Source organism: Tetranychus urticae, chromosome 2 (genome assembly GCF_039701765.1).
Source record: "Tetranychus urticae isolate SD_2017Ah chromosome 2, NJAU_TeUrti_SD_1.0, whole genome shotgun sequence".
NCBI lineage: Eukaryota > Metazoa > Arthropoda > Arachnida > Trombidiformes > Tetranychidae > Tetranychus > Tetranychus urticae.
Window position 1 is genome coordinate 24,400,013 of NC_142959.1, and position 21,152 is coordinate 24,421,164.

General features: G+C 32.1%; 1 protein-coding gene across 3 annotated transcripts in view; it reads left to right on the forward strand.

The window, feature by feature from the left end:
* LOC107360395 (latrophilin Cirl) overlaps positions 1-20,804 on the forward strand; it is a 65,060-nt gene extending 44,256 nt beyond the window's left edge. For 2 of the 3 annotated variants that reach the window (XM_089267974.1, XM_089267972.1), the window contains 7 exons: positions 681-787; positions 5,027-5,937; positions 6,989-7,172; positions 11,939-12,636; positions 12,920-13,023; positions 15,508-16,002; positions 18,912-20,804. In XM_089267974.1, coding sequence (XP_089124100.1) covers positions 681-787; positions 5,027-5,937; positions 6,989-7,172; positions 11,939-12,636; positions 12,920-13,023; positions 15,508-16,002; positions 18,912-20,412 — 4,000 coding nt within the window. In that variant the 3' untranslated portion in view covers positions 20,413-20,804. Of the gene's footprint in view, positions 1-680; positions 788-5,026; positions 5,938-6,988; positions 7,173-11,938; positions 12,637-12,919; positions 13,024-15,507; positions 16,003-17,802; positions 17,842-18,911 lie in introns of all 3 variants that reach the window. The other variant, XM_015927043.3, reaches the window with a different exon arrangement.
* Positions 20,805-21,152: the final 348 nt, after the last annotated feature.

A 21,152-nucleotide genomic window follows, 5' to 3' on the forward strand; every position in this document is an offset into this window, starting at 1 on the left:
TTTATAATATAAATCTAATTTATCTTGATTGCTATTGCTTGTTGACCGTCATTTATCGTAAAATTGATGATATCACCTTTGAAAGAGGGAGACCAAGGGAAAGTTGAATGAATAGCGGCTGACAAGTAATAATAAATTGAGAATAAACATGATGATTACAACTTGAAAAGCATACAATTGTCATGGTTAATGAAATTGGGCACAAAAAAGTATCTGTCAATGAACTGAATAAGACTTTCTGTTCAATTTATGCCAATTTTGGTCAAATTATTGAATTTTTTTCTCCATTGATTCTTTATCCTTTCCTTGTTGCCGTTTCTGTTTTGTCACTTTTTGTTGACTTTTGCTGCATAATTTTGTTATTGTTGCTATTATTGGGTTCATCTTGTTGATTTTTGCTCATTGTTTTGACGATGAAAATGAAAATACTTTTTTCTTTTGCTTCTTCTTCTGTTCGCTCTTTCAATATAATTCTTGGAGTAATCAGAAATGTAATGATAATGTCATTGATAATTCATAACTAAAAGTAATAAAAGTAATAGTGAAAATGCACATCAACAATAAAAGAAAGTGCTTTTAATGGTTTATAATAACATTGAATTATTATTGTTATTATTTTTATTGTTGGATAAAATATAATATTGTATCTTCTCTTTGCTTCATTCCTTTCTCTTATCCAGATGTGAAAGTAAAAATGAATGCCATGTTACGGCAACAGCAGAACAGTTTGGTGATGGTTGCCCTGGGAACACCAAGTATCTTGAAGTTCATTATCAATGTATATCAGGTAAGAGCCATTCATTAGTCGAGTTGATTCAAGTGCCAAAAAATTGATTGATATTCTTGTTAATGTGCATCATTTAGCCAGAGAAGAAGGTTCAAGTTTCGAAAAAGAAATTTCTTTATGAAACTTGGAAATACTCATGAGGAAAAGAGTTAAATGAACGCTAAACTTCTTAATCGCATTCATAGAGAATCGCATTCTAAATCTAAATGAACTAATTAGCTTGAGAGGATCCAGCAATCTTTGATGGTAAAGTGCGATTTTTAAATTTGGGTGTAATTCCAATAAAAATTTATTCGAAATTATCTGATTTCTTCTCATACAGAACAAAACTCAGTCAATTTCCGTCTTCTTTTTAAATTCTTTTGAAATTCGAATCGCAATATAATCGAAAAAGTTTCAACTTTGATTTCAGATTCTCTCAGCTGATTTTTGAGTTTATTTTATCACAAAATCTCTTCAGCCCATTTCATTGCGAATTTGTTATTTATGAGATTTTATTCACTGAAGAATCGCCAATGAATAACGAAATTATGTGTTCGGAAATTGAAGCTCAGAACATGAAACTTAATCAATCACCAATCTAGTAAAAAGTAAATCTTTGAAGATCTATTGATAGAAGTTTTTTCACTCTTTAGCTTGAAATTAATGAAAAGTTTGCCGAAAACAAAGAGACTGAATTTTTTGTTTTCTGAATAAGATTATACATTCTGATGGTTCTTACAAAGTTTGAAGAGAACATGAATTTTCAATAATTTCAATTAATATTTTCTAATGCATGGTTAATCATTAGCTAATGCACATTTTGATTACCTTTTTAGATTCCCTTTGAAAGATGATACAAAATGAAGTGAAACCATGTTATCTATTTCACTCAATCTATAATTGATAAAAGTTGAATGATTCATTATTTTGATTAAACCATCCCTTAACCTCTTGCATCTCCTCCCATTTACACCTTGATTAAAATGAGAATAAACTATGAAAATGAATGAAAAAGGGCAAATTCATGTTCATTGATTAAACGATAAAATGAATCAGAATTTTCTTTTCCTTCATTACCATATTTAAACTTGTGTCAATAAAAAAGGTGCATATTGAAGGTCACATTTCAAGGTTCTCATGAGTAAATCTGTAATAAACCACAGAATGAACAATAACCATCAAAGTGTCCCTTAATTGTCCATGAATGGACAATTAAAATGGAACATTTCACGAATCCAATTTACAAGTTTTACTCACTTCTCTTGATCACCAATAAAGTAACCAAATGTATAATCAAAATGAATATTGTAGTTGTGATGATGGGCAATATTGTCTGGTTAATGATGGTCAGTTGAATAACAAGGATAACAAGACAGCTCAATAATGGTAAATGATGAATTCTGTGAACAGAAAATAGCAATTTCTCTCTTTACCCAAACCTTTAATTATCTATCAACAATTGCCCATATTTACTTGTAATATTGAAAGTTGCACACTTGACCATTCCTTCCCTTCGACCATTACACTTCTAATAACATGTTTACCCAATTCAAGTGCAACAATAAATTGAACAAAAGTGTTGATACAAATACTTGTTGAATATCGCCTTTTCCTGTTCACTTGAGTTGAGCTTGGAATTTTAATTAAAAAGTTTTGCAAATTTCAAATTTTTTACTTTAAATTAAGGAATGAAATTCAGAAAATTGAGTTTTTAGAGAAAAATTTGTCGAGTTTCGAGTTTTTTCATCAACATTTCGTTGCAATTGAAATTGGATTAAATTGAAAACTCTTTTCATCTCGTTTGTTTCATTCATTTTTACCTTCAACAATGACAATAGAGTTTGGTAATGAATTTTAAATGTTCAATTGAAAACTGATATCTAATGAGAATGGAATTGAATCTTTTCATTGATGTACATTGAAACAGAAATGTTGACAGGTAAAAACATGGTGTTTCATTTCATTCTTTTTGATCAATTTCTTTGTAAACAGTCAACATTTACTTTTGACACTTTTAATTCACTTGTAAACAGTTGGCAAAAGAATTCGATTTTTTCGTCTTTTCCATTCTTCTCTTTGCGTCAAAATATTGTCATAATTTCTTACATTGAATATGTAATTCAATAGAAGCATTTTTTTAGTCCAAAAAATGAGTAAACAAAATGAAATTGATTCAAATGGTAAACATTGAAACGAAAAGAAATTCGATATTGAAATATGATGAACACTCTTTTCTTGCATAGTTACCAGCATCGATTGTTGATGTTTGATTTTCATTCATATTATTGCCTCGTTATTGCCTATTAACATCATTAGTTTCATTACTTGAATCCAACTCTTGATACTTTTACTGGTTACTAAGGAAACTATAATTTTCATTTGTAATGTAAATGGAGGGAAAATTTTCATATCCGATAAAAACTTAGATGTAATAATGTTGAGAAAAGACGAAAAGAGAGAGAAAAAAAGGAAAAGAAGATTCCCTGCTTTTCTTTGTCAAATTATTGGATTCATTCCTTGAAATCTGTTTCAGTCGACATTCCCATGGCAACGGCTGTTGAATTAATAATCTTTTCAAAAATAATGGCTCAAGATGTTTTGTTTTGTTGGGAAAAGTTTTCTCTCACTTTGCTATTAATCAATCGAGCCAAAACTCATTTAAACATCTATTTGGAAAGCAACTTTTACCTTCACTTTTGATTCGATTTAAGGTCAATTTTTGTCGTTTTTACAGTTAGGAACAAATCGAAGATCATTTCTTGAGCATTTTCAGTTCGATTGAAATCGAAATCAAGATTGAAAAATATCGAAATGAAGAATGAATAGCAAAAGAGAAAGTCACGACTCGGTGAAGACTCTGTTTTTAGCTCGACTTGACTAATGGTCAGGAAGAGTCGAGTTTCGTTATCAAACTTTTAGCTTTTGAAAGCCGACTTTTCTCTGATAATATTGATAACAAAATTTGTTTCATTAGGTAGTTAATAGCGAGATGTGCATCTATGAATAAATTGTGCACAAAGCAGAAAAGGAAGGATGGAAAAGAGCATTTACCATTTGATCTTTACTCAATATCATGTTACATTTAATCAGGATAAAAGTGAAATTTCTGAAGAAAACGAGGGAAAAGAGAAAAACCAAGATCTTTTATCTTGCATTTTCATACAGTTTTTACCCTTATCATGATGAGAAGTAAAAAAACAGAAGAAAATGCTTCATCTCAAGCTCTCTTTACTCTGGCAATATTTATATTACCTTTACCTGCATTTTTCCTTTATGTTAGTGGCAAAGTGCCCAAAGCCATTTTATTACAACAGCAACTTTATCAGGTTGAAAGGAAAGACCAAGTAACTTGAGAATCTGTATTTTGGCAAATCAAAGGAAGGAATAAAGTTGATGAAATATTAAAATATTTATTTGAAATTACATGATAAGTTATCAAGTAAAATAGATGAGTTGTTCTGAGTTCATTGAAAGCTGGTAAACATTTATTAATTGCAACGTCAAGAGTAATTTTGGAAAAGAAGAAAAGGTAAATTCTGTGTGTTCCAAATGTTGATTCAAGGTGTGTTCAGTTGGCAAGATTAATGGTGACAATAATTAAAGGTAAATTTGTTGCATCAACCTTTTTCCTGATAACATGATGATGGAAATGAGTTGAAAATGGAAAATGACGAATTCATTGAAAAATTGATTCTCTTTTTTGACATACATTGAGATTTAATTGATGAACAAGGAAACGGAACAGTTGAGAGAAGATGAAAGATGAGAAAATTTGGACAAATGATGATCAAGTTCTTGTTTCAATTTTTCTTCATTTTTCTTATTCAACAGCAACAAACAAGTAATCCATCATCACCCACTTAAATGATGCCTCGTAACAAGCGAGTCTCATGTTGACCCTCTCATCAAGGGAACGTCTTGAACCATGAATATGAAGAATGAGAAGAAGAAAAAATTTCAAGTTTTCTTCATGAAACGCATTCAGACGAGAATATAAAAATGTCCAATTTTTTCAAGTGAATCAAAATTTCTCTGTAATTATAGCAATTTGAAGCAATTATGATGAAACTTGTTGACCAATTTTGTCTAAATTTAACCAAAATTTGGATTTAAATTGCAACGAGAGGGAAATGCACGAAAATGAGGGTTAAATTGATCTCAATTTTTACATCCTGAAAAGGCATGAACAACTTGAATTGTTGGAAATAAATTTTGCCGAATTTTTCTTTTCAACATTTTTTTCTTTTTCCTTTGCAGATCACAAGAAACGACGTCCCAATAAACCTGGTCAATGGACAACCCAATTGACTACAACAACAACCTCTACACCTTCAACCACCAGCACAAGTTCAACTACAACAGTCTCACCTTACGTGCGAAGTGATAAAGCGCCTTCTCGAGACAATAATCAAAATGCAATAACCAAATCAAGTTCAACTAAAGAGTCAACCTTTACAAAGACTAATCACATTTCATCCGATGAAGGAGATCAATCATCTTTTCCAATTTTATCCTCTTCAACTCCATCTTCATTACATTCATCTTTTTCACCTTCACTTGTACCTTCACCAAGTTGGCCTGATCATCCGCCCTATGATGGATCCGTGCAATCTTCACCTTTTCCTTTACCTGAGAAAACATTGCACCCTCCTTCATTACCATCTTTTACTAAGTCAAATGCATCCTCCTCCTCCTCCTCACCATCATCATCATCCACGTCTTCATCATCATTTTCATCTTCTTTCCTTGATCATCATTCTCACAATGAAAGTGCCTTTTGTCCTTCCATCACTTCACGTGGTCTTTTCTGGAACTGGACAAGACCAGGTTCATTAGTCCGTCAAGAGTGCCCCTACTTAGGTGAAGGATCAGCCAAATGGTTTTGCTCAAATGATCCTTACGGAACTGCCGTTTGGATAAAGCCGGAAGCCGATCTGTCCGGTTGCCGGTCAAAATGGTTAATGTCAGTTGAGAATAGGATTCGTGAAGAAGAGCCCATTCTAACGACAGCCTTTGACCTGGTTGAGGGAACCAAACACCGTCCACTGTTTGGAGGTGACATAGCCCCTATCATTGACATTATTAGTCAATTGATTAGTAAAATTGAAACTGGCTTATCAGATTATCCTGAAGATAAGCAATTTGCTTTTGTCAAAGAAACTCTTAAAGTAAGTATTGAATCCAATGATTGATGCTCATTTGTTTGCATCAATAAAAAAAAGTAATTAAATGTTGAGCGCTTTTGACCCGCTTTCCTTTATTCTGGTTACTTCAATATTTGCATTTTTACCATTAAATTAGCTGCTATCAAATTAATTATCAATCAAAATTAACCAAACCCTCATCATCACTCAATTTATATCTTATCTTTTTTTTCTTCAATTTATGGTGATAATTCTCTAAAAAATTAACCTTTAAAGTACAAAAAATTACCACCATTTTGCAGCTTAAAAGTACTCTCATTAGCACAAAATATTTCACCAACTTTTGCCTCATTAATGCTTCTTCATTCAACAAGTTTAATCAACTGTAAATCAGACAAGCCAAGTCAACACATTTAGACAACTACAAATGAAGCAGAAATGGTTGAAAATCCAAATCAATTAGAATCAAAATGCAAAAAGTGATGATATTCTGAAAAAGAAACATTAATCTGTCATAATTTCAGCAAAAAACTACACCTTGATACGCCCGATTGTCGGCCAACTTTCCAGATCACAGATGATACATAATATGAGCATTAAATATCCGTTCCTAGAGAGCTATAAACTCCACTAAAGCATTCAATATTAGATGAAAGATTCAATTTGACCAAAGTTGGCTGCTCAATTCAAAAAGCACATGAGTTGGATAACTCAATGAGAGGAACAAAAAACTAGGATTACATTTAGACTGATGAGAAGTTGCAGCAAGTTTTCAGTCTTTACTTTGATCGGTCAGTGCATTGAAAGAGAGTGAATTATTTATTAGAAGCAAATCTTTAGTCATTTGGTGAATCATCAGTTGTCACTGGAGCAAGTCTTTTGAATCTCATCAATTACTTGTCACAATAATAAACCTGATGATGCTTTTGAGTCGAGTTGATAGACTTTGATCAAACTTGATCTTAAAGATAAAATTCAAAGCGAATCTTTTGTCAGCCTTTTCCCGCTCAATACAAGATAGAAATTTTCACTCACATTGTCAGTAAATTTTAATATTTTTTCTCTTTTCTTTCAGATAATGCTCGATATTTGTAGTAATCTTCTTGACGATATTCACCGAGATGCTTGGTATGATCTTTTACCAGTTGATCGAACTCGATCTGCGGCTGCCTTAATCAGTGAATTTGAAAGGATAACTCTAGTCTTCATGGAAACTGCATCATCAACTGGTGATTATTATCAATCAAATGCTAACTTGTGTAAGTAAACGAATTTCAAAACAATAACATTTTGTAAGGGAAAAAAGCAGATAAATTGAAAGAGCCAAAGAGCAACAAAATATTATGAATGACTGTAAAGATAGATGAAGTAAATGCGAGAGGAAAAAGAAACGAAAGTTTAGCAAAAATAAATGTATAAATAAATACAAAGTAATATAAGCAACGAAATAGACTCAGAAATAGTTTACCTCACTTTACCATCAATCTTTTTTTTTCAGTAAAGTTATTTTCTTGAGCAGGAAAGAAAAAACTTTTTTTCTGCTCTTTCTCTTCTTTCTTCCGTCTTGTTCAATTCCTCAAGATTTCCTTATTCTTCATCTTCATTTCAATTCTTGCAGACACCAGGAAGAAAGAAGCCTTTTCTCAGTTTTCTCTCTGAAGAATTGAAACAGCCAATTGTATCTATCTTTTCATGGCATCTTTTCCAATCTTCATCTTTTGCTCTTTTCGCCATCTTCTCTCTCCTTAAATTGAAAAGGATTTCCCTTTAAATGGACTTTACTGTTCACAGGATCAATGAAACAATCTCAATATTATTTTTACTTTTATACACTTTTTTGCATTGAAACAAAACCAGTAACAAGATGAGAAGGAATTGCAATGAGAAAAGGAAATTTTCTAACATTTTCTCCCTTTAACCTAGTTCTTTTTGGTGTCTTTCAGTTTATTTCTCTAGACAAAGTTCTGATTATGCTTTCAGCACAAACACAAAGAAGAGAAGAAAAAATTGATAAAAAATTGACTTTTTTCTTCTTCAGATATTTCAATATTGCACCAAAAACCAATTGGAATAAACATTTTTCCTTCTTTTCTTTACTTTCAGTTTACCCAGAAAAATATGAATATCAATATGTTTCCATACAAATTGAACATCAATATGAGTAAAAATGTTGAACAATGAAAATAAAAGAAAAAGTTTCAAAGAGAAAATAATTTTCCATTGTTGATAGTTTTGCTGAAAAGAAAATGAACATTTTTTTGTTAAAACTTAATCATTAAAAGATGATAACTTGGAAATGAAAAGGTGAAGATGTAAAGATATTGAAGCCAATTAAGAGTTGAAAAGTTGTCAATGAAGAGCAAACTAGCAATGGAAAATGTTTCAATGGAAATGAGTTTACCTGAATTCAGATGAAACTTTAAGTTTTCAAGGTTTGGCATGAAAAATGTTTTTCCAAATGAACCATTGAGAGTTACCCAAGGCTAATTAGAGTTGAATTTTGTGGCGAAAACAACAAAATATCCAATAGATATTGAACTTTGTTGGGTGAAAATTTGCCAATAAAAGGATTTTCATTTACATCGTAGGCTTAATGCCTTTCAAAATTTCAAGATTGATTCATTTTTGATGAGAAAAAGCTTCACCCTGATTTTCAACCCATTTTCACATTGATTAATGAACAGTAAACCAAACTAAACATTTAAGGCAAAATATGGACAAATTTGATTGACATTGTCAGCAAAGGAAAAGTTGGTTAAATTGAAATTATCCAATTCATTACATGAAGCTCATCTTTTTAAACTTGTAAACTTGTGCATCATTGATGAAGGGAAAAAATGATAAATTCTTTGGATAAGGAACAAGAGAATTTGAATTAAAAATTCAATTTCACCTTTGAACCAACCTACTTGTCTGTGAATGTAAAATTGTATCAACAATTATCCATAATTTATTGTTATTGTTGCAATCGAGTTATTTATTCATTTGTTTGTTTCATATTTTTCATCTTCTGTTGTTCAACAAATCAATTCAGTTGCTTTCACCTTTAACATTTGTGAAAACAGAAGAAACTTTGAATTTTGTTATCCAAATGAAACTCATTTTACTTGGCGAAACAAAAGTTTATCATTTCACTTGAACCAATCCCTTTGAATCTTGTGTAGGATGAAGTTTACTTGAGATTAATTTTTGCTCCTTTTGTGCTCATCATCTTCAATTATTGATACACAGAATCATTTCTTTTTCCTCTTCTTACCTGCTATAATCTTCCAACTTCATCTTTTCCTCTGTCTACATATTCAAGTCTATTTCACGCCCAGTCAATTTTTCTGTCTCTTTTGTTGTTCTTTACCTTTGCTTCTTCTTCTTGCTGTATCTTGCTTCATCTTTTCACTCATTTTTATTCCTATTAGTTAGCCAAGTGATGCTCAAAGGTGATGTTGATTGATGAATATAATACCTATGTGATTCACTTAGCACATCAATGATGAATGTTTCATCTTTGTTTCTTGTCTTGCAATATAAAAATGTTTTGCTTTGTTGGCGAAACTTAAACAAAATGATAATCAAAAAGAGATTGATTGTGTTTTGATTAGAGATTGAAAATGACATTTGTTTAGCCGACAAACCATTTTCAACTTGATGAACATTGAATCAAGTTGAAAACCATCAACACATGATAATCAGCAAAAATGAAAGATCGTCACAATTTGAAATGTTTAATCAGCAGTGCTTTCAACAAATTAACGTCAATGTAACAAGAGTTTAAAAGTCACTTCATAAAGGCCTCGAGTTTGGCTCAAACTGATTCAAACAAAGAATATAACATTTCATTATAATCTCATCTCTTCATTAATTACTTAAACATAATTACCAGTCAGTGTCTTGGTTGTTGAACAGCAGGTTATTAATTATACTGATATTTCAATGATGCTCGTTTATTCGGGTCAATAATTTTGATGAAGATACAAACTTTCCGTTTCAAAATACAGCTGCGATCGTTTTTGTAGTTCGAGTTTATTTGGTTCCAATATTTTCTTCACCAAGCTTTTACAATAATTTCTGGATAATTCATTATTTTGCCGTTTCCGCTTAGACTTTGAATCTTGCATCGATTCCACATATCATTCAAGAGAAATTATTGAGACTAAAAGTACGCAAAATAAGTCAATTATTGGAATTAGTTGTTTGAGTTTTTTGCATGACTTGGGCATGTTAAGGGGCTTTTGATGTTTTTTTGTGTTAAAATGATGTTTGGATTCTAGTAAACATTTGATGAATAAATGAAATTTGGGCGAACAACATTAGCTTAATAATTGCGCTTTTTTTTTTGTGAGCAAAATCTCATTGAACAAGTTTTCTTTTGCGCAAAAAATGCTGCTTCTATTGAGAAAAGTTCACATAACAGTAAATGTTGAAAAGAAAACAGATTTTCATCATTATTGTTGTAAATACAATAATCATGATACAACAAAGGAAAAAAGTATGAGAACGATTTCTCATATTACAAGTATATCATCTTATTGAAAGTTAATACCCTAGTCTATGGTACAATAGTGTCCATCTTGAACATCTTGATAGGATTAAGATTTATCCTTGAGTAACTTTCAAGAGAGAAATAAATTTTTTGCTCTTCTCACTTTAAGAATTGATCAAAAACTATAATGAAATGAAGAGAGTGACTTTATTCTGGATAAGTAAAAATGCGATCAAAAACGATGACAACAAAAAAGTGTATCACAAAAAGGAAATGGATTGAATGGTGAAGGAAGAAAAAGATAAAACGAAATGGAAAAGACGCATTTTTTTACTCTTCTGTCCATCAATGGGCAAACTTATTAGGCTTTTATCGAGTATTAATAAGTTTTTTTATCATCATAAACTGTTATTTTCATAACTGTTGCCATAATAAAAAAAACATTTTTATGTGAATATCGAGAGATGAAAAGAAGGTGAATGGCTTGGAATCACTGTTTATCGATAAAAATGAATAGTTTTTGTCAGATAATTGAAAATGCTCCAGGGAAGGGAAACTCTGAACTTGTCCAGTTTTATGCTTTTATGATTCTTTTCACCATTTTCATTGCATTTGTCACCTTTTCATTTATACTTTAAACAGCTCACGATCATTCAAATCTATATTCAAACAAGATTATCTCAAGAGCTTATAAAAAATGAATGGATAACCGTGATGATAAGAAAACTAAATTTCATGATGAATGCAGAGACAATGAAAGTTAATCTAATAATGAAACTCTTTTTGCTCCCTGAACGCCTATCAATGACCATTGTCCATTGAGCATTGCAATGAAAATGCAATTTAAATCGTTTCAAGTTGTCATTTTTACAAACATGTCAATAAAGCGCTTTCAAATTGAATTAACAGTTTTTTGAGTGTGCAACCTTCAAGTTGCTCAATCTATTTCCAGGTCAAGCCAATTTGACGCAAAGTTAAACACCAATCATCAAATCAACTGTTGGTATAAAAATGATCACTTTGATGATTAAAGTTGATTTTGCTCTACTAAACATTGATGATTAAAAAAGTCAACTCTTTAAGCTAAGGTTTCACCTTCAAGGTTGAATCAAAGTTTATCAACTTTTTGCCTCGAAAGCATCATAAGGTTATTTTGCATTGACAATAGTTTTTGTTTTAAACAGTCAACAGTCATCAGTGACAATTTTAAATGAACCTTTAGTCAACGAGACTAACTTGGAATAAAAATTTCCCATTATTCGCCTAACTGACGATGTTAAAGTCGTATTGCAGATAACTATGTGATCAACTAACCTGCTAAATGATGAATCTTCTTGCACTTGTATAAAGCATACAAATAGTAGCTATTTCATTCTATTAAAGTAGACCTAAGAAGTAATGCAAACTTGTGTCTGATTATTAGATGAAATGCTCAGACATCAAATTAAGCTCTCCGATTAATCTGTTTTTGCTCTTTTGCTCTATTGAATTGAATGTTGAAAATGTTTTGAGATTGAAATTAAACCTTTTTTTGTATTCATTATTTAGATATGTCTATTCACGCTCACCGATTGGATCAATTACCGAATGGCCTGCAATTGCCTAAAGAAGATGTAAATTCAAAGAAAACTAGTGACAATGTAATAAAATTTCGGGACCAAAATTCTGCCGATTTTCCAATTTACGATGGTGACAATGAGAATAGTAATTCAATATATTTACCTCGGATAAGTTTAACTGACCTTACACGACGTAACATGATTCGAATAGGTTACATTGTCTATGGTAAAATGGGTCACCTTTTAGATCCCATTATAAGTGAACCATCTGGTTTGTTATCATCAATGGGATCTGGATCAGATTCAGAGATGCTGAGTGACAGAGGGATAAAAGAGTACAAAATGAATAGCAATAACAAGGATAACAATGATGTTGATGTTGACAATATCAACTCTAATAATAATGATAATGATCAACATATTGTGGCAACAATTGTCAACAGCGATGTGGTCGGTGTTTTGGTTCCCAAAGATGGTTCCTCAATGATTCTGTTGCGAGAACCCATTGAGATAATGTTTCGCCATTTAATTGTTGAAAACATAACCAATGCTCGTTGCGTCTTTTGGGACTCATCACAGTGGTCAGAGTTTGGTTGCACAACTGTTAACTCAAATGATACTCATACTCTGTGCCGTTGCAACCATTTGACCAACTTTGCTGTTCTAGTTGACTTTACTCGACAAGAGGTAACGTATGAAAGGCCAACTTCTTGCGCCTTTTACCATCTTTTAACCTTGACCCAACTCTAGTTTCCTTTCCCGAGGTCAAACTTGTCAATCTATATTTTCATTTCTTTTGGTCAAAACTTTTTCTTCTTTTTACATTATTACTTTTTCCTTTTTTCCGGCCAATTTTGATGTAACTTCCGATGACTTTTCCACTCAAGTCGAATGAAGCAAAAAAAATTAATTTCAAACTTTTTTCTCTTTTCCGTTTTTTCCTTTGAAACACTTTCTCACCAAATAATAGATGACGGGTTTCGGTGGATTGATACTTCATGGCCTTACTCGAATCGGTTGCATTGTTTCCTCATTTTTCCTCTGCATTTGTTTACTTACTTTTCTCGTTTTCAGGTAAGATTTTTCTAGGGAAAATTCAGTCCCAACTGAGCCTAACTGAGTAAACTTTAAATTCATTCGTCCAACATGATTGCATTGATTTAACGATTTTGTTTGCTTTTCCATAAGCTTAACAGAAAAGGAAAAAACATTAACCAAAAGCTGAACAAAAGTTTATCGATTCAAATATTCCAGTGTGTTCTAAGAAGCGAAAATGAAGAAACTGTAAATCGATTTTTTACAAAATTTTCAAATTTTATTCAGAAATCAAAAGTCGAACAAACTGAAATTCGAAATTTACGCTTAGAGCGATTAAATTTTTCCGTTGCTTTTCAATACAAAATTGTAAACTAGAATAAGTTGAGAAAGTTTTAGCGAGAAAGAAAATAAATTTTAAATTCATTGCTATTAATATGTTTGAATCGATAATGATTTCTCATTTGAAATTCAACGTTGATCCAATTGAACATTAAAAATGTAACAAATCAATTGATTTTAATTCAAGTTGATCAGAGCGTCAAAACTAACAGCCAAGAAACGAAATGAAATATAAAAAAATATCGAGTGGGAGTTTAAGGTTAAGTTTTAAAGTTTAAAACCACCTTTTATAGTTTGGATGTAATTATTTTTAAATTAATGCGTAGGTACAAACACATTACAGTGCATCAGAACAGAGATTATTGATGTTTACAGTTTACCGTCAAGTTAATTGTAACAATAATTGTAAACTTTTTACCCGAAGCAACCTTGAGCCTCTTGCTGATCATCCCGAGCCTCATCATTTTTGATTAATTGCTGAATCAATACTTGTTGAATTTTTAGTTTGAATAGTTCACTCCAAAACTAATTTAAATCTCATCCACTCACCTCTTTTCCGTAAATATACAAATACAATTATCTAATTAAAAAAAGTTGAAAAAAAGGAAAAACTTTATTTCTCTCAAAAATCCTAAAAGTTGCCGAGATGAAAATGTATTAATTATAAAAGGTAATAATCAAAGATTAAAGATTACAATCGATGGGCAAACAATGAGCAATCAGCTTTGTTAAGTCTTAATCAACTTAATTGTTGGTTGCAATATTTACAACATAATCAACTTTGAATCAATTATGCAAAAGTTTCTCAGAAAGAAGGTAAAAAGGTAAAAATTTATCAGTGAATTTGGAGATTTTTTGTTTCCTTCTTTCCTTGATTTTGCTAGTTTATTGCAATTAAAATGAAATCAACTTTTTGCCTTAGTTTGACATTCAACATCAATCAATATCAATGGATAATTAGTAAATGTTTGCTGAGAGGGAATGATGTAGATGGATTGGGAAGGAATGAGAAGAGGAAATGATGTGAAGTAATGCATCTCTTTATTGAAGGGTTTAGTTGTGAAGGAAAAATATCAATGAGAAAGGGATGAAAATTAGCTGATAAATAATTGGGTTCAGGAAGGGAAGGAATCGAGTGTAAACTAATGGACACAAGTTGTGCATTTACATTGGTCAACTGACCCTGGAGCCGAGAGTAAATATTTGCGAGAAAAATGTTAACCCTTCATGGAAAGTGACTCCAAATGATCGATAGTCTCTAGAGTTTCCATCGATTTCCTGTTGATTCAAGAAGAAAAAAACATTTTCAATTGTAACATTTCATTTTTATTGCGAGTTGTGACTTTTCAAATTTACTCTATTCTCATCATTAATGGCATTATTTAATATGAAATGGTCAAGAAGTCTAGTACATTAAGACGAGCCAAAAAGTCCATCATCATTATTTTGAAAAGAAAGTTGGACGATAAGACAAACCCTTTTACTTTGACTGGAAACTTTCCGTTGTTGCTGTGAAATCAATTAGCAAGATGAAAGTCTAGTTGAATCAACAAGATCATTAATTTGGTGAATCGTGAGAAGATGAAAAAGAGCAGAAAAAATCAACAACTGCAACTAGAATAGTAATGTCATTTAATGAGTTTTCAGCAATTTGCATAAATTGACTGCAAATTGTAGATCATTTCATTTACATAACTTTTCTCGCTTCTCATTAGTCCATCATTTCATATTGCCATTAACCCATGTTTCATGATTGTAAAATTATGAAAATCTTTGAAAAGTTGCAAAAAGCAAAAGAAATAAGTTTCATATTGGAATAGAAAGCAAAGTCGAATTTCAAGAAATCCATTATTAAATTAAACTAGAAAATTGAATCCAATCGTAAACTCAATCATGAACTCGATCATGAACTTGATCATGAATTTAATGATAAACTCATTTTAATGGCAGAAGAGCGCAACTTTTCTGTGAATAAAGCAAACAAAATGTTGAACAAGCAGCAATCCCGGTAAAGAAAGAAAAGCTAAAAAAGATAATTTAATTTGCATAAATCAATTTTCTTAATCAATACACTTACAATAATGATGTAAACAAGAGAAGATGAAACATTTGTATCACATGAAGCAATGAATTTAATTCAATTATGTTTTTTCTTCTTTCAACACTTTTCCATATCGATAGAAATCTTCGAGCTGAACGAACCTTTATCCACGCCAATTTGTGCCTTTGCCTACTGGCAGTTGAACTCATCTTCATCTTGGGCATTGACAAAGTTTACCTCAACACCTTTTGCTCAATCATTGCTGCATCACTTCACTATACTCTAACTGCTTCATTCCTGTGGATGCTCATGGAGTCGATCCACCTTTACTATACACTTATCGAAACCTATGAGACGACCTCGTCTCGACTGCCCATTTACCTAATCACTGCCTACATTGCACCCTTGACCCTGATAGGTTTAACCCTCGGTCTATCAGGATCACCGTACGGTGGATCAACCGTTTGCTGGATCAACTCGACGGTCGTACTTCAATCATTTGTGCTTCCATTGGCTTTCATCCTTTCCTGTAACCTTGTCTTACTGATTATCGCTCAATGTGCCATATCTAAACATATATCAACCTCGTTTGTCCATAAAGAGGTTAAACATCAGGATAAAATTAAACAAATCAGGTAAAGTACATGATTGTTTAGGGTGAAAAATGCAATTTTCTTTTCGTTCAACTTGTTCAACTGTTCGTCAATTTCATGCTCAACCAAAGCCGTACCATGTTTGAATCGCAATGTTACATGTTTAGCTGTTGTACGATAATAACCATAACTTGGTTAACTCTTGTTTCCAACCTGTAATCAAGTTATTGTTTCCTAAGCTCAATTTAATCCAGTTTCCGTAATTGTTACCAATTTTGTAACAAAATGTTTTCATTTCATGATGAACATATTTTAATTCAATTTCCTTTATCCTCTTTCTCTCAACAAATGATACTTTAAGTCTTTATTTGAAACTTGATATTCAATTGCTGTTAATCCGTTAATTTTTAATCTTCAAGAATTAATTGAATCACTTTTTCTTGTTTACATTAGTTTCTGAAAAATCAGGCAAATCTATTCTCACAGGGAATTAGCTTTGTAATGCATTTTCATTTTATGTGAACTTTAATCATTATTTCATGATAAATTATCCATTATTGCAGTTATCAGAAAAGCTTCATCTTCTGTAGCAGTTTTTCCTGTTCAAGTTGAGGTAAAGAAGAAAGAGTTTTATCGATTGAAAATCTTAGCAAAACTGATTATTTTCTTGAAAATTCAAATCATCAGATTAATCATAAGATTGTTCATTAATTCTCATTGAAAAAGAACCTGAAAAAGTAGAGCTTTATCCAGAAAAAGAGAGAAATTCATTTCTTGTCCATTCTCCTGCAAAATTAATTACTTTCTTGTTTTGCTATTTCCAAGTTGAACTTGAATTTTCAACAAGAATGTTAATGTTGCAACAAAGAAGAGTTTATCTGTTTTCATTGATACTCATGGTGGTCCTGCAATTGCCTTGATTTCCCTGAAAATGACCAATAAACTTGATTTAATCTGATGGATTTAGATTGATCAAGTAAAGGATCAGTTGTTCAACTGGCCAAGGCAAACCTTTTCCTACTCACAGATCAACTCTAGTAAATCCTTTCTCCTCTCTTCCACTCTTCATCATCATTTTACCCTTCACTTTGCCTTTTAATCATCAAGATTAAGAAAAGATTGAGAAGAAGATGAAGAGCAAAATATTTACAAAAGATGAACTGAAAGGCAAGACAAAAAGGATGAAAATAAAGCAATCAACTAAACACACACTTGACCTGATATTTATAGATGGTCGAGTTAATTGTTCAAGCATCACATTAGACCCTAAGGTCGGTCCAAGTGTTTTCAATCGTTACTGTCTATTTGTCCATCAAAACGCGAATTCGTCTCAACTTTTCCCTTTCAATATTTGTCTTTCAATGTTATCCAACATTTTACTCAACGTTTTGCTTCTCATCATGCAACATGAAAACGTTGGAACATTCGTCACATCAACTTTTCGCTTCTAAACGTTGCTCAGTATTTGTCGAAGTTCATTTTATTCAACATTTTTTCTTCTTTTCTTTTCTCCAATCGATAAACATTCATCACTAAATTTCTGGTTGACTGGGTCATTGGTAATTAAACAACATTTTGCCCACATTTCTCATTATCTTGAATCTCGTCATGAATATCAATCTGCATCTTAACTGGTTCAACATTCTCATTACATGACAACTTTAATGTTGACATGTTAATACCAATATCAACAACAACGTAACCTCATCTTTAACCAACATCATCAATTTGATTCATCGCCATGTTTACCTTAACCTCACCGTGATTCACTTTTGCTAATGAATGATAAATCATTGGAAACTTGCAACAAAAAAAAATGAAATAAAATGATTCTTTCAACAGACGACAAGCAATTCTAATTGCAAGATATAAGCAGCTTATGTAAGCATCTTATCAACTTGTTATTTTGCATTCATCTTCTTCATCTTCATTCATTATCTTCATCATCATTTCTCGACTCGTTTCTCCTCCCAGTCAACTTTATATTTAATTATGTCTTTCATTTTAGCCCAACTTGCAAGTCAAACATGCAGTAGCAATAAAAATCTCAACAAATCTTGCTATTATTACTTTTAATCAACTGGTTGCTTTGCTAATGAGCTCAACTTGTTAGCTCAAATTTCAAGCCTAGCCTATGTTAATGTTTACTCTGAAGATGAGCAGAAAAAAGATCACGAAACTTGCCATTTCCATGTTGATTTTTTAATCTCCATTTTTTTGTGTCTCTTCTTTATCCTCCTCTTTCTCTCTGTTAATTTAAAGGCAAAAAACTTGTTTCCAACTTTTGGCATCAATTTTGAGAGGAAAAGGGCCAAAATTGTAAAGTGATAATCGTAACATGATGAACATTATAATCATGTTAATATTAATGTTACCAGTAATGATAATAATAATCATTATTAACATGGAAACCATTTTGTGTTAATGGTAGTTGTTCAAAAGTTATTAACATAATAATTGTCTCTTGTGTATCAAGAGTTATGCAGATTCAAGCTTATTTATCATCTTGTTTTGTAAACAAACTAGACAGACCTTTCAGTGGGAACCCAAAAAAAGGCATTTCAAGGTTGGAACTGTCAAAGTCTTCACTTTCAATTTGCAGGAAATTCAAGCTTAAAGGGTTGAGCATAATTAAAATGCGATCATTTTTTTCATTTTTAACTTGATTTTAAAAGACACTTTGATTAAAAGATGAGATAAATTGATTCAATTTAGGCGATTTAAGGTTAATTACAGCTTACATGAACGTCAATTTTTCGTCTTTTAATGCTCTTTGGTTCATTTTGGTTCATGAAAAATTATTATAGTTTAGTTGACACAAGGTGGCGGCAGTATTCGCATTTCTGCATCGTAACTTACAATTGGTTGCACAAGTGTTGAACTGAAAAGATCATGATTTTTGAATTATTCAATTTATCTAATTAATGTTTTTGTTTCTCTTTTTTCATTAGATTATGGGCTCGTGGTTCACTTGGATTGATACTTATATTGGGATTAACCTGGTCTTCTGGTGTCCTTTACATTTCCTTTCCTAGCTTCTTGACTGCTTCCCTTTTTACCGGCTTCAATGTGCTTCAAGGAGTTTACATTTTCACCTTTCAATGTTTGGTCAATGATAAAGTTAGACGTGAATATGTTCGGGTTGTGTCTCGATGTCATTGGTTATCCTGGTTATGCTGTCAACTGTGTGCTCAATTTGACGGAGAAAAGGTTGCCTCTTCAAGTCCAGCAGAAAGGTCAACTTTCTTCCATCCATCAGCATCTTCACCTCACCAGTCTTCGTCCCTTATCCAAGGGACTTTGGGAACTTGTTCAACCAAACCTTCATCTTCTGGTTCTTCAGCTGGTGGCAGTATAATGCCTCAAGGAATACCAATGTCTTGTCCCTATCCAGATAATTCATGTTATCCTGAATCAGAAGAACCAATGATTGGTCCTGGATCAGCTCAATTGCTCACCTCGGGACGCAAACCAACTGGTGTTTCAGGATTGGGTCATGAAGAAATGAGTCGTCTTTATGACCATTCAATGGATACTGATTTAGAGATGGAAACTCGTGCATTGATGGAAGGATTATCACACTCGGATGCCACAACGGGACCGATGAGACCAATTATCATGAGAAGTGACGTTTCGCTGACTCGTATTCCGGGTGAACATTTGTATGAATGTATACCAGATGATTCCAACTATCATCATGTTCATGGGAACAATTTTTTACACTCAAGTGCTTTAACAGGCTCACCGAGTCAATTTCAGGGTTCCATTTATTCACAAAACTCTTACCATCAATATCAACAGCCATTATCATCTTCTCATCATAATAATCATTCAACTTTAAACTCTTCAACAACCCATCCCAATCATCATCACTCATCACATTATTCATCTCATCCTCATCATCACCATTCCCTTGCACCATCAGAATATCAAAAGCTCCACCTATTCATCAACAATAAACCTCAGTCTGCAGACAAACGATCACTTCTTCGTGATCAGTACAAGTACAATAATATAATTGTTGGACCAAATGGTACTCTAGATCGTAGGACAACACTGGTGCGTTCAACATTGCCCAATCACCGAGCTTCATCTGATGAACTTTTACCGGCAATAATTCGAGACAATACTCGAACAGCTTACGAGTCGAATGGCCAAGATCAGCAAGAATCACAGAAGCCTCAAAACCAGAGTCACAAGGAGCTTCAAGCTTCATCATCTTTATCAGCATCTTCATCATCATCTTCCTCTTCATCATCACCCTCATCAACTTGCAATCTTCCAACCACTCGACTTAATATTCCAGTTTCACCTCGATCGCCTCAAAGATCTCTAGGTTCTTCATCTTCACACAAGCCAAGTAAATCCAACAAATCTAAAACTGTGTTTGCCAAATTAAAAGGAAATCAAATTGTTAGCACAACGGGAGCAGTTAATGGTGACCATTGTTGACCGCTCAATCAATCACTTTTACAGTAAACTCAAAATTTTAATGAATGTACATTTAATTTAAAACTGCTCTTTAAACCAAAACAATTTTCCAAATCAAGCTTGCTGGTCTTTTCGTTTAGCTCTTCAATGGATGATAATTCCATTCCCAATTGAAATGTTTTTTACACTCGGACCAAGCAAGACGACTTTCAACACCGATCAATTGCGATAAAACGTTTCTGTCAAAATGGCTCAACAATTTTCTACAAAAAAATTATTAATGTAATTTTAGATTAATTGATAATTTAAAAATGTCCAAATCTACTTCTTTTTGTCATCTAATTTTGTAAAATATATAAAAATGAAATTTGTTAACATAAAAGTCAATCCAAATAACAAACTAATTATACTGACGAGAAGCTCTGATTTCATTAACATTTAAAAGGATTTCCCTAGGTACATAACTCTGCTTGAGGAGACTCTTCAAAAGTCTTGAACTTTAATCTGAATATGAATAATATAAATACGAAGTAGATGATTTAGTTAATTTCAGTTGAAAATGAACTTATAATAGATGGCCTATGGAAATGGTTGATAAACAGTGAATACGATGCAGCTGTACATCTTGTTTTGCATCTTTCACAGATTTTCTTTGATAATACAACGGAAGATTATTTCTTGTGATGTGCCGAAACATTAACGTTCACTTCTCGAATAGACTCCTTTTCAGGCTCGACAATACAATTGAATCTTGTTGCTAC